The 12,305-nt window shown below is 38.6% G+C and overlaps 4 protein-coding genes across 7 annotated transcripts; 3 read left to right on the top strand and 1 right to left on the bottom strand.

Moving 5' to 3' along the window:
• The first annotated feature begins 62 nt into the window (after positions 1-62).
• Positions 63-2,302, top strand: LOC104791599 (nuclear transcription factor Y subunit B-10). Of its 4 annotated transcripts, none has more exons than XM_087454122.1 (6): positions 63-306; positions 417-644; positions 892-1,021; positions 1,408-1,482; positions 1,596-1,652; positions 1,930-2,302. In XM_087454122.1, exons 2-6 carry the CDS (start codon positions 427-429, stop codon positions 1,966-1,968), a joined length of 519 nt encoding a protein of 172 aa, XP_087310248.1. In that variant the 5' UTR covers positions 63-306; positions 417-426; the 3' UTR covers positions 1,969-2,302. The 4 variants fall into 4 exon arrangements, with proteins under 4 accessions (XP_087310248.1, XP_087310249.1, XP_087310247.1 ...); XM_087454123.1 differs by having other exon boundaries at positions 411-644; XM_087454121.1 differs by having other exon boundaries at positions 411-644; positions 1,596-1,661.
• Positions 2,303-2,521: 219 nt separating this feature from the next.
• Positions 2,522-3,695, bottom strand: LOC104699105 (blue copper protein-like). Its single transcript, XM_010414451.2, has one exon. The coding sequence runs from the start codon at positions 3,655-3,657 to the stop codon at positions 2,677-2,679; it is 981 nt and encodes a 326-aa protein (XP_010412753.2). The 5' UTR covers positions 3,658-3,695; the 3' UTR covers positions 2,522-2,676.
• Positions 3,696-4,083: 388 nt separating this feature from the next.
• On the top strand, positions 4,084-7,507 carry LOC104791597 (uncharacterized). The gene is made up of 8 exons (XM_010517519.3): positions 4,084-4,432; positions 4,686-4,910; positions 5,009-5,275; positions 5,727-5,758; positions 5,832-5,900; positions 6,144-6,291; positions 6,366-7,000; positions 7,159-7,507. The coding sequence occupies exons 1-8, from the start codon at positions 4,300-4,302 to the stop codon at positions 7,339-7,341; spliced, it is 1,692 nt and encodes a 563-aa protein (XP_010515821.2). The 5' UTR covers positions 4,084-4,299; the 3' UTR covers positions 7,342-7,507.
• Positions 7,508-9,838: 2,331 nt separating this feature from the next.
• Positions 9,839-11,871, top strand: LOC104791596 (B3 domain-containing protein REM20-like). The gene is made up of 4 exons (XM_010517518.3): positions 9,839-10,325; positions 10,759-11,179; positions 11,260-11,339; positions 11,432-11,871. The coding sequence occupies exons 1-4, from the start codon at positions 10,248-10,250 to the stop codon at positions 11,684-11,686; spliced, it is 834 nt and encodes a 277-aa protein (XP_010515820.2). The 5' UTR covers positions 9,839-10,247; the 3' UTR covers positions 11,687-11,871.
• The last annotated feature ends 434 nt before the right edge of the window (positions 11,872-12,305 follow it).

Below are 12,305 nucleotides of genomic sequence, written 5' to 3'. Positions count from 1 at the left end.
CGAAAAAAAGAAAAACGAAATATTCTATATTTTACTGCTAATAATTAAAATAAGCTGAAATTGTTCAGATAATGAATAAAAAATATTGTTTTTTTTTTTTTTTGTCAACAGAGAAAGGAAAAAAAAATGGACGGTGTTGATAAAAAAACATGAAAAAGCCCTAAATCTATGAATCGCAGACAAAACTCGTCTCATCTCCAGCGTCGGATCAGATCAATCTCTCTCTTCCCTTCTCCGTCTCCTCCTCCAATCAACATTTCTCTTTCTCTCTCTGCCTCTCCCGCTCTTTTTCGAATTCTTCTTCAGGTAATCATCGCTTCTTCGCGCTTTTTTCTGGGTTTCTCCCTCGATTCTCACCGATTTATCGATTTTCTATCGAAATCGCTGATTATCAATGTTTATGTTGGGAGATTTAGGGTTTCTGAGATGGCGGAATCGCAGACCGGAGGTGGTGGAAGCCATGAAAGCGGCGGAGATCAGAGCCCTAGGTCTTTGAATGTTCGTGAGCAGGATAGGTTTCTTCCGATCGCTAACATTAGCCGTATCATGAAGAGAGGTTTACCTCTTAATGGCAAAATTGCTAAAGATGCTAAAGAGACTATGCAGGAATGCGTCTCTGAGTTCATCAGCTTCGTCACCAGCGAGTAATTTTGGCTTTCTCAAAAAAAAAAATTATCTTTTTGTTCTGTAAATTGTGTTTGGCCTTGGTAAGGTGTAAAGCTTATACTGCTTTTGTGGTTATAGTGTGCAGAAGCCTCTTCCTTTTTTTTAAGTTTAGGTTAATGCATATTGGTGTTGTTGTTATGTTTACTCGGTATGTCAATTTGCTTAGCTTTGTTACTGTTTGTATGATGCTTCATTCATGGTCTTTGTGCTCGTTTTGATATGCAGAGCGAGTGATAAGTGTCAAAGGGAGAAAAGGAAGACTATCAATGGAGATGATTTGCTTTGGGCAATGGCTACTTTAGGTTTTGAAGATTACATCGAACCCTTGAAGGTTTACTTGATGCGATACAGAGAGGTATGTTCCACTTCAGCTTATTCAGTTTACTTTTTGAGAAAATGAGGTAGCAAAAGATACAAATGTATATCTGATGCTCCTAGTTATTTGTGAAAATTGTGTTGATATGACTATGCATCACGATATATTTCTGCTTTTCACTCACTGACTCTCTGTTTTTCGTTTTCATTTCCTTCTATGATGCTATATGGATTGGAATTTTGCAGATGGAGGTCAGTGGTTCTCCTCTTTCACTTATTAATGGAGATGATTTGCTTTTTTTTTTTTTTTAGCTTATAGCAATCTTCTGTTTGTCCAGTTTTATCCCTTTTTTTAGGGGCATATGTTGTATGATTGTATCTAACTAGGATTGTTTGCTACCTTTGCCATTAATATCTGCGTGATAGGGTGACACTAAGGGATCAGGAAAAGGTGGGGAATCAAGTGGAAAGAGAGACGGCCAACCAAGCCAAGTGTCTCAGGTAATGACTCTTTCGTTCTCCAATTGAACGGTCATTTTACCTAGGCATTATCTTTTTCTTCTTGTAAAATGTGCGAGCTACTTATCGTTTCCCTGTCTTTACCTTCTGTACAGTTCTCGCAGCTTCCTCAACAAGGCTCATTCCCACAGGGTCCTTATGGAAACTCCCAAGTAAGTGGGGTTAGTACTTGTATATGAATACATTCTTCACATAGAGGAGAAACAAGGGTAAAAACTAGACAGTGTTCGACGAATTTGAAATCTACATTTTGACATATTCACATATATGCATCTCCACCGTTTGAAATTTACACCAGATCAAGGACATGAAATCTGATTATTGCTGCTACTGACCTGCTACAAAAGTATCGAGCATCTTGAAGCACTAATGGCATTTGTAGTCTATGAATATATGCAGGTAATTGATTAATTTGGTTTGTGATTGTAGGCTTCGAATATGATGGTTCAAATGCCGGGCACCGAGTAGTACTAGGACACTATTCATTACAATCTTCCGGGACTCAACTATTCTTGGTGTGTCTGAAAATCTGAGCGATCTACTACATATGGATTGTGTTATCTCAGTTTTGGGAGAGAGGAGATTTGTATATGATTGTGTTTGTAGGGAGAAGAGTTTGGTTTGCTTAAGATAAGAATTGGGAAAGAGACAAGTCTTTTTCATTTGAATTGTTAAGTTTCTTTAGGTATTGGTCTTAAGAAGAAGCTATTTATCAATATGTGATTGACCTGTGGATTCTTTCATGCAAGTGTTACTTTCAAAGAAACAACATCATGATTAATAAGTAAAATTCTCATTGATTCTTTTTGTCCTAATTAAAGTCAGAGTTTCGTTAATGTAATACTGATAAACAGAAAGCAAAATAGTTACGAGTTACGACCTACACTAAATCCTTTGTGATATACACCGTTACGATATATTGAATCAATAATAGTCGACGTGTCCCTTGTTTACAAAGGCTCTTTTTTGCTGCTCATGTTTATGTTTATGACTTTATGGGCATATATTCACATGATGAAACTAAATAGAAACTTCAAAAACATTAAGAAAAATATATGGAAATAATTAAACGAAACAATGTATTTCAACTATTAAAAGACTAACAAAAAGAAACCGAAAAACAAAAAAAGAATTCTTAAATAGCACCAACAAAAACCCTTAAACTAATTCCAATGCTTAGTGATGAGGTCTCAAAATGCATAACCAGGGCCGCCACCTGTTGCAGCGGTGAATAGGTGAGAGCGTCCTGGGAACATCCGGCAAAGTAACGGCTTCGGTTGATGGTTGCACGGTGACTCGAAGCTTAATGCCAGCCTGACAAAGACCGGTCTTTAAGCTTACAAAATAATGCGCTCCTGGTTTGGTGAGCTTAATGAGATCGTGTCCCATCTTGTACACAGCTACGGTAGAATTTGGTTCACATGATCTGAAGTCAAGATCATCGCTGATTTCTCTAACGTCGTTGAGTTTGTTGTTGTATTGGAAAAAGAGAGTATCTCCAACACGAAATTGTCTATCTTTACTCCACCTATAATAGTAGTAACTGTTGTACACACTCCATCCTTTAGAATCACCTACCTTGTAGATCTTTCCTCTCTTGCTCGGGGGTGGTGGTGGCGGAGAAGTCGGACGTGGCGGTTCATGGTTCATGCTCTGTGGTGGAGGAGGAATCTGACGTGAAGGGCCATGGTTCTTGCTTGGTGATGGTGGAGGAGCCGGACGTGACGGTTCATGGACCTTGCTCGGTGGTGGTGGTGAAGGAATCGGAGGTGACAGGTCATTGACGACAAAAACGTCATATTTAAGTCCCGAGACGCGGCATTGAAATTGATTAGAGGTGATGAAGTAGTGATGTCCTGGTTCCTTGAAGGTAACAACATCATATCCGGTGTTGTAAACAACTTTAGGAGCAGAAGAATTGCATGAATCATACTCTAAGGCGGTGGAAACTTGAGCAACGTCGTTGATGTTTTGATCGTACTCGAAGACGATGGAATCTCCGACGTGGAATTTCTTATGTTCAGCCCAAGAGTCGTCCTTGACAGTCCATCCATAGTCACCACCGACTTGGTATAGTTTAGCCGAGGTGCAACTCAAGAGAGACATGACCACGAGCAAGAGGCCAAAGATCTTCTTGGTGACCATGATTTCGATCATATGAATAGGACGAAGAAGAAAAAGATCTCTAAACTCAGCTGGCTGAATGAGAGAGAGAAGTATGGATGAATGTGTTTGGTGAAAAAAGAAGTCACGTATGAGCTCTATTTATAGAGTTTCACGATCCCTATAATCATAATCCTTGCCCTATTTGGACTAAGTTTTTAGTTTATTTTCTTTCTATCTCGATATATTTCGAAACGTTCTCCAATTCTTTTCTGCTTAGGTTTTTTTAGTGTTTGTTTAAAACGTGATTATCTTAATTTATACAATTACACAATAAATATGATAATCTTAAAATTATATTCGAGTTCATTCGTATTTTATAGATGGGCTATATATATCTGGGCATTAATAAAGGCCCACAGAAGATCAAATTGAGTAACTGAAGTGTTTCAATCTGGTTAAATCAAACCGGATTAGATCGAACCGAAGCAATCAAAGCCATTACAGAGGGATTAAAAATTAAGAAGTGAACAACCGCGCTCACTAACTCAAAAACCCTTGATTTCTCAAAGAAGAGTGAGGGAAACGAATCGAATCCTCTACTCTTCCATTCAAAAATTACATCTTCTTCCCTCAATCTCTGAGATCTTTGAGCCAACTCAACATTTCTCTGCATTTCGGATCTCAGTTCATTCAATGGAAGACAACGAGACCAAGAAAAGCGAGGTTGAGGTTGAAGTCGATGGCCTCGGTCTGATTGATGTCGCTTCTGAAGACGATAGCCTTCTCTTCTCTTCGTTCCCCGACCCAAACAACTACGAGTTTTCCGGTATAATTCACAATTTTGCTCCTTTAATTTTGGATTTCGTGGGTTCTGGGTTTTTGGATTTCGTGGGTTAGTTCTTATCAAGTGAGGATTTTTAATTTTGATTGATACAAGTTTCAATGTGGGCGTTATTGATTTCTCTTCACTGTTCGGTGTGAAGAGGAAAAAAAAAAATCTTGAAACTTTGGTTCAGTGAGCTGGCATTGGATTTGAATTTCAAAGGTGTAAATTTTTTTGTATTGTGCTTACGTTTCAGTGACGGATAAGGATGAGAAATGTTTAAAGGATGATAAAGATCTGGATTTTATGAGGGATACAGAATACTGTGATGACGAAGAAGAGATACTGGTATCTTCAATTGAAGAGAAGGAAGAGGTGCTTCAACCTCACGAGTCTCCTGAACCTGAGAAAGTGATGAAGAAAGGAAAGTATAATTTGCGCAAAAGCCTTGCCTGGGACAATGCCTTCTTCACCAACGAAGGTAAGTGCATTTCGAACCTGGTACCTTTTTGATTTGTTTCTAGGTTTTTGATGTATTGCACACTTTTTTTGCTGAGATGGATCATTTTCAAAATTCAGGTGTTTTGGAACCTGAGGAGATATCTAGCATGATGGAGAGCAATCATAAGAGTGGAATGAAAGCTTTACCGACTATTCAGGAGGATGTTAATAGGTCAACCGAATCCATCTCCACATTTCGAAGTGACTGTACTGTGGAAAACAGTCAGGAGTTTGTTTTGTTTGAAGATGTAAGAGCGTCTATTCAAAGGTCTGCTAAAGCATCTGATGCTGCAACACCTAGTAAAATTAGTGAACTGGGAGCAACAGAAGTAGCAACTAGCCCAAGTAAGTCTTCTTTAGTCTTTATCTGAAGTAGAGCGAGTTGGAACTAGCTTTGCCTGACTAAGCGGTAATATATCTTTATTACACATTGGCATGTCTCTCTTTAAATCTAACCTATTTCTATGGTCTAGCTTGAGCTTTAGAAGGATCTACTTTTTTAGTTTTGTGTTTGTGCTTTTCTTTACCAATTGGATATTTAAAGTAATGAAGCTGTTCCTGTGCATTTTCTCGTTATGGCTTCTCGGAGAGCTAGTATCTAATGTGAGCTATAATCTTGGATGGAAGTTTTCCATCGTATATTGAGAAGACTGACCCGCTATTGTTTTTTTATTTTGTGGAATTGGAAGAACTGTTTCGTGCTGTTTACAGTAGACTACACGCATCTCTAGCAGTAATTTATTTCATTTTGTTTTCCAATTGACCAACTTTTTGCATTCACTGTCTTAAACTCTAGATACGGGGGATGTACTTGCCTCTCAGGAACAGGTATATTTGCTAACAACTGCACCTTGTGTTTCCCTTCTCGGCTAACTTTCCCTTTAATTCAATTATTTCTCAGACTAAACCCAAAGCCAGTCTTAGAAATCAGAGTGCTAGAACACAAGGGATAGGGAAGGCAACAGAACAGGTATATTATCTCCATTCAGTTTCTCAGGTGCATACTAAGTTACTAACTAAAGGATTAATTTCTTAGTCAAACTTCATTTCATAGCTCGTGAACAATGGGGTTCTCGTAGGTTTACTAATAAACTTGAATTGGCCCTGTTGAATGTATGAATCAGCAGCGTGTCATCAATTGTTATAGTTTACCCTATAGTGAACCACATAATGAATATACTGGATACTGTGATAAATGAAACTTTTTGTGCAGCCTGTTGCTCCAAGAGGTCTCAGTACATCTATTTCCAGGCCACCCAACGGACTCAGCAAAGGCAGGCCCTTGTCAACAACATCAACGAATAAGGCATCATTAGATATAAGCAAAACCAAGCAAGAAAAGAATTCCAAGTTACCTGCGGGTTAGTCAGAATTTGTTTTTTAAAGAGCTTTACACTCGTTTTTGAAAGATATTATATGACCTTAAATAATACAGGTAAGGAGCCTCTGGTCCCCAGAATACCCATTTCACGACGTGCTAAAACAGTCTTGCCAAAACCTGGTGTGCCCGTTAAATCTTCTTTACGTTCTTCAGTTGCTTCAAAGAATGATATGACCTCTTCATGCTCTTCTCTAGAGAGCTGTGCCAGTGCTTCGTCTAGCGCTTCTCACAAGCCTTCTCTAGATCCGATAAAGAAGAAGAATGAGTCAAGTTCCAGGTTAACTTCCCAGTCATTGGCAAATCGATCTACATCTAGAGGTAGTATGGGCCAACCGAGAATCTCCCCCCACCCAACCAATAAGACAACCAAGTCCAAGCTTTCCTCTAGTGTACCATCTGTTGGTTCTATTAGTGACTGTTCATCAGAGTCATCTCGAGCTTCTACTACTAGTAACATAGCTAACGGTAACCAGAAATTGGTCTCTGGTGACAAGGGTCCTCCTGCAAATGATAATTCAGTTCACACTGTGAAGCCTCTGAAGAACTCTAAAGATGCATCTGTTGCCCAAGCTGATGCTAAAGAAGGAGCAAAACGAGTTTCAGCTAGCAACGGTAGTTCGGTTCCTCCAACTTCCATGAAACCATCAGGTCTTCGTGTGCCATCACCAAATATCGGATTCTTTGATGGAGTAAGTCTCCAAAATGAAAAAAAAATAGAGTCCAATCTTTTGCAATCGTTTGTTCCTTGAGATTGGTCCCAACTGGACAAGATCTATATATATATATGGAATTTGAGTATGTTAATTGATGTCTCTCTCTCTTTTACTCTCTTTGTGGTGTGGTACAGGCTAGACATGGATCTGCATCTGCCAATAAGAAGTCTGGAATGTCTCAACCCGCTAGGTCTCCAATACAAGAGTCATCGAATGCAAAAACTAAGGCAAGTTCAAAGCTTGTCTCTGCCCCGTCTCCAAAACTGCCAAACAAATTGTATTCCAAAATCAATGCAGAAGATCAATTCGAGGGATGATGAGAATGAGATGCTCAATAGGTATCCATACAATGAAGCTCTGATTTTTTTTTTTTAAGTTTGTCTTTTAAAAATAGGAATTTCTCTGTATGTTAGATTCTTATGTAATCCCCCATCCCCAAAAAAAGGCACAAAAAAACAACAGTAATATATCAAATTGTGGACCCTTGAGCCTCTAGCTCTAACCGAAGCCTCTAGCTCTAACCGGAGCCTCTAGCTCTAACTTGAGCCTCTAGCTCTGGTGGTAAAGGACCCTCAGCTGAGATACCCGCCATCATGAGTTCGAGCCCCGGCCACTGCGGAATTCACATGCGGGCTGCAGCGTCCCAGGAACCGACATATGGAGTGCCATTTGGCCGCCCACGTGGCTAGTCCAAGCGATCTGATAGCTAACACGTGGACCCTTGCTTTGTCGGGTATCTGATAGCTAACACGTGGACCCCTGCTATGTCGGGGAGCGTTGGGATACCTGGGTTAAAAAAAAAAAAAATAAAAAAAAAAAAAAATTGTGCGTAAAGAAACTTGAGCTAGCAAGTTCTAGTATTGATAGTGAACGAAATTGAGATAAGCTTATAAGATATTCGACCTACTACTACATCTACCAAAATTAAGTCTTACATTAATCTGTGAATGAGAGAACCCATCAATCTCACATCCTTGCAGTACCATCAACTATAACAGTCTTTGTGGGGCCGACGGTCTATTTCCCCATGAGAACTATTGTATCGAGTCAGATAGAGCCCAAACTTTGACCTCTATCTATATATCTCCGAAAAAAAAGTTCGAAGGCTGATTCTCCCCGAATCAAAAATTCAAAACATGTATCTCCCCGAATTAATAGTTCGAGATCTATTAACCCACAAACCCGAGTTACGTTGGTTTCTTGTTTGTTATACCGACAATTATAGAACATAAACCAAAGAAAACCAGATTTTGACCCAATTCTAACTTAAACCAAATTAAAACCTAATCAATTGATGAACATATTGGTACATCACCAGAGCTGTACTTCTGAACCCATGAGCCAGAGATAGTCTTCTTCTCAGTCACAGGCTTCGACCCAATTGACCAAACAACATGTTTAGTACTCTCCTGAGATGTAGACGAGGATCTGGTAGGGGTGAGCTTGAGAGACAGCAACCGAGCGATAATCAAACGAATCGATGGTAAGTGAGGAAGAGCGAATTTGAGAGAGATCGAAAGGACAAAAGAAAAAGCGATAACCGAAAAGACGAAAAGAAGGAAGAATCTGAAACTAATCAACAAGAAGAAGATGTAAAGAGGAGGAACAGAGAGAAGAAGTAAGAAACGAAGATGGAAACATATCAAACGGACTCTAAGAACATGACGGAGAAGCTTCTGATTAGTCGCCGATGGGATCGATGGAAGAGATGAAGAGAACCACGACAAAAGATACGACGGACAATAAGACGAAATCGAACCAAAGCTTCCGCGTTGTCTTCTGAAATCGTCAATTGATATGGTTACCAATATGTTCATCAATTGATTAGGTTTTAATTGGGTTTAAGTTAGAATTGGGTCAAAATCTGGTTTTCTTTGGTTTATGTTCTATAATTGTCGGTATAACAAACAAGAAACCAACGTAACTCGGGTTTGTGGGTTAATAGATCTCGAACTATTAATTCGGGGAGATACATGTTTTGAATTTTTGATTCGGGGAGAATTAGCCTTCGAACTTTTTTTCGGAGATATATAGATAGAGGTCAAAGTTTGGGCTCTATCTGACTCGATACAATAATTCTCATGGGGAAATAGACCGTCGGCCCGTCTCTGTGTATTTCTTCAAGCAGACACGCAAACTTAGGGGGAGGTATTGGTTTAGGATTTAGAAAGAATTTTAATGACTTTAAAAGTTAGGTAAAATATGTTGTTATTCAATCAAGACTTTTAAAAACTCTTTAAAAATTTGGTGTTATTGGTTGTGGATTTGTAAAAAGTTATCTAAAATCTTGATAAATCTAGTGTTATTGGATTAAGAGTTTTATAAAGTCATTAAAAGTTTTATGTTATTCAAGTAAAACAAAAGAATCTTGGATTGTTAATGAATTCAAATTTTATGTTATTGGTTTAGGATTTTATATCATTTCCTTCATAACAAAAGTCATGAAAACTCTTTCATCAAATAGAAAGATTTTACAAGATTAGAAAAAACAAATCATCAAGATTTTAAAAAACTTCCTAAACAATCTCTTAGAATCTTTCATTTTTAACTTTCAATTTTCTATGATTCTAACAATTAGCAAGAACATAAAGTCATTAAAATTCTTTCTAAATCCTAAACCAATACCTCCCCCTTAGTGTTCAACTTTTCATTATTACTTACACTCACTTTCTATTTTCATGCAGTTTCTATTTTCATGCATTTTCTGTGTCAATGGAAATTTGATTGCTTACATGAGTCCTGATATAGGACACACTATAAAGTAAAATATAGAGTTTTATTTATTTCTTTCTTTTTTTAATAATATTTTTATAGAAAAAGAAGATGAATGGAAACAACAGAGGAAAGAGATGGAAGTAGTATCTGATGGGTATGTACTATGTACTATGTACAAACAAGTTTCAGAAGATTTAACACAAATCAGGGAATCAGCTTCTGCTTCCTTTTTGACTATAATTTATTACAAGTTATGGGGCCAAACTTTAAATTAAAGCTAAATCTTTGAGATGTGTGAATTAGAGGACAGCTCTGTTTTTTCAAGCACAGAGGTGTTGTTTGGCAGTCAAACTTTGACTCATTTTTCTTTCACTCTCACTCTTTCTCTCTCAGCTATAAAAACAATATCTCAGTTCTGTGTGAATCATCGACGTTTGTATCCCTCTCTCACTAGCTCAGAAACCCATTTCGACTCTCTCTCTCTCTCTCTCTTGCTTGCTACATCTCCATGGCTGAATATGAAGATGACGTTTTGCTTCCTCGTTTCTTCAAGGTTTTCCTCTCTGAAACGGGCATTGAATCATTTGTAAGTAGCTCTTATCTTTATTCTTTCTGCTCTATTCCATAAACATGGAAGCATAAGTCTCAAACTTTTAGGAAAGTTCATCATCAATGAGAGAGTTCTGCTTTATAGGTTTGAATCTTTTAGTTAGTTTGCAGTTAGGGTTTGGTTTTGAATCTGTTTACTGTAATGAAACCGGAATGATAGAATGAGCCTGTGAGTGGAAGTGATGACATATTTTGGATCTGTTCCTTTGTTTCTTGTGAACTAAAAGCATAGGCTAAAACTGTCGCTGCTAAACTTGGCAAAACAGAGAGACTAGATGGCTTTTATGACAGTTTAATTTGTGTTCATCATCTTTGGTAGCTTACTCTCTCTGGTTCATACTCTTGTTAGAACTAAGACACTATGGATTCTCTTCGATTAAAGTTATAACAAGTTTGCATATGTGCATCAGGCGATTCCTTTGTCTTTCATGGAACATCTTGCTGATCCATTGCCAAACACAGCAAAGCTCCAAGGCACTGGAGGAAAGGATTGGACAGTGAGCATGACGAAAATACGTGACGGTGCGTATTTTACAGATGGATGGTCAAAGTTTGCACGGGACCATGAACTTGTGGACGGAGAGTTCTTGACCTTTGTGTACGATGGTAACCGAACCTTTGAAGTTAGTGTGTTCGGTCGTTTGGGTTGTAAAGAGACCAGAGCTGAAGCAGAGACAATTGAGCTTTCTGGTTCTAGTTCTGATTCTGAAGAAGACGAAGAAGAACCTTCAATGGATCTTGATTATGACATTAGCTTAGGTGAAGATGAAGAAATCAGCCAGAGTCTTTATCCATTGGAGGGGGAAGAGACTGAATCTGATGCTGCTGCAGGTGTGATAGTCTTTTTTTTCAAAGTGATTTAAACATTTGTTAATCCAACAACTAGTATCGTTAAGCTTGTTTTGTTTCAGTTTTTGAAGGGAACGTAGACATTGCAGAGCTAACTAATCCACACTTTCCAACTACCCTCAAGAACAGGATTTATGAACTGGTAAAACTGACGAAAGACTTTTGAGATTCAGTTACTGTCTCTCTTTACTTTACTATGGTTTTTACATGTTGTGCTGGTTTTGTTTTGTGCAGTTGATTCCAGCCAATATTGTGAAAGAAAACAGCCTTGAGTTTGGAGAATCCGTCAAGTACATTGATGAAGAAGGGACCTTAGTAGGGCTTAGAGGCAAATGGGCAGATAATAGGGTTTGTTTCAAAAGATGGGACAGGATTTGCAGAAGGAACAAACTTAAGAAACATCAAGATACTGTTGAATGCGAGCTTCTTCATGACCGCAACAAAATGGTTCATTCCATCAGAGTCCACGTCATCCGCGGAACTGCTTGATCCTCTCATCACCATCACTATCATTCTATAACCATCATCATCATCATCATTATCACCCATAAGCACTTTGACATGAGTTGCTATGACTTTTGTTTGTTTAGGAGTGTTCTTATGTTTCTTCTTAGGTTTTATGATAAGAAAAAGAATATGATCTCCTTTTTATTATCAGAACTAAGATGGTACAATTGATTAGCACAGAGTTACTAGACGCAGCTAGATCATTCCTCTGGCTCCCTCAGAAGTCTCACAGCATGACTCTCACAACCAACTAACAACCTTTTTATATCTCAAAGGACTCGCACGTGTGAACTTCTCCCACCGCACGTGCGTCTCAAGCCTCGCTTCTTCTTCTGATATACACTCTATGGGGCTTATCAATACCCCCCCCCCCCCCCTCAACGAAACGCAGCTTGTCGTCAAGCGCTAAGGTTGGGTATTGCCGCTGTAGTTCTCTAACCACTTCCCACGTATCTTCGTGATTAGGTAAGCCCTTCCAGTGCACTAAAGCCTCCAAAACTCCTTTCTCATTATACCGGGTCTCCAACACTGCTTCCGGTTCAACAACCAACTCATAAGACTCATTAAACTCCATTGGTAAGGGAATAACCTGATTGTGCTC

This window comes from Camelina sativa, chromosome 6 (assembly GCF_030686135.1).
Source record: "Camelina sativa cultivar CO46 ecotype springtype chromosome 6, ASM3068613v1".
NCBI classification, from domain to species: domain Eukaryota; kingdom Viridiplantae; phylum Streptophyta; class Magnoliopsida; order Brassicales; family Brassicaceae; genus Camelina; species Camelina sativa.
The sequence above is the reverse complement of the archived record's forward strand: the minus strand, read 5'-3'. Positions and strand labels throughout refer to the sequence as shown.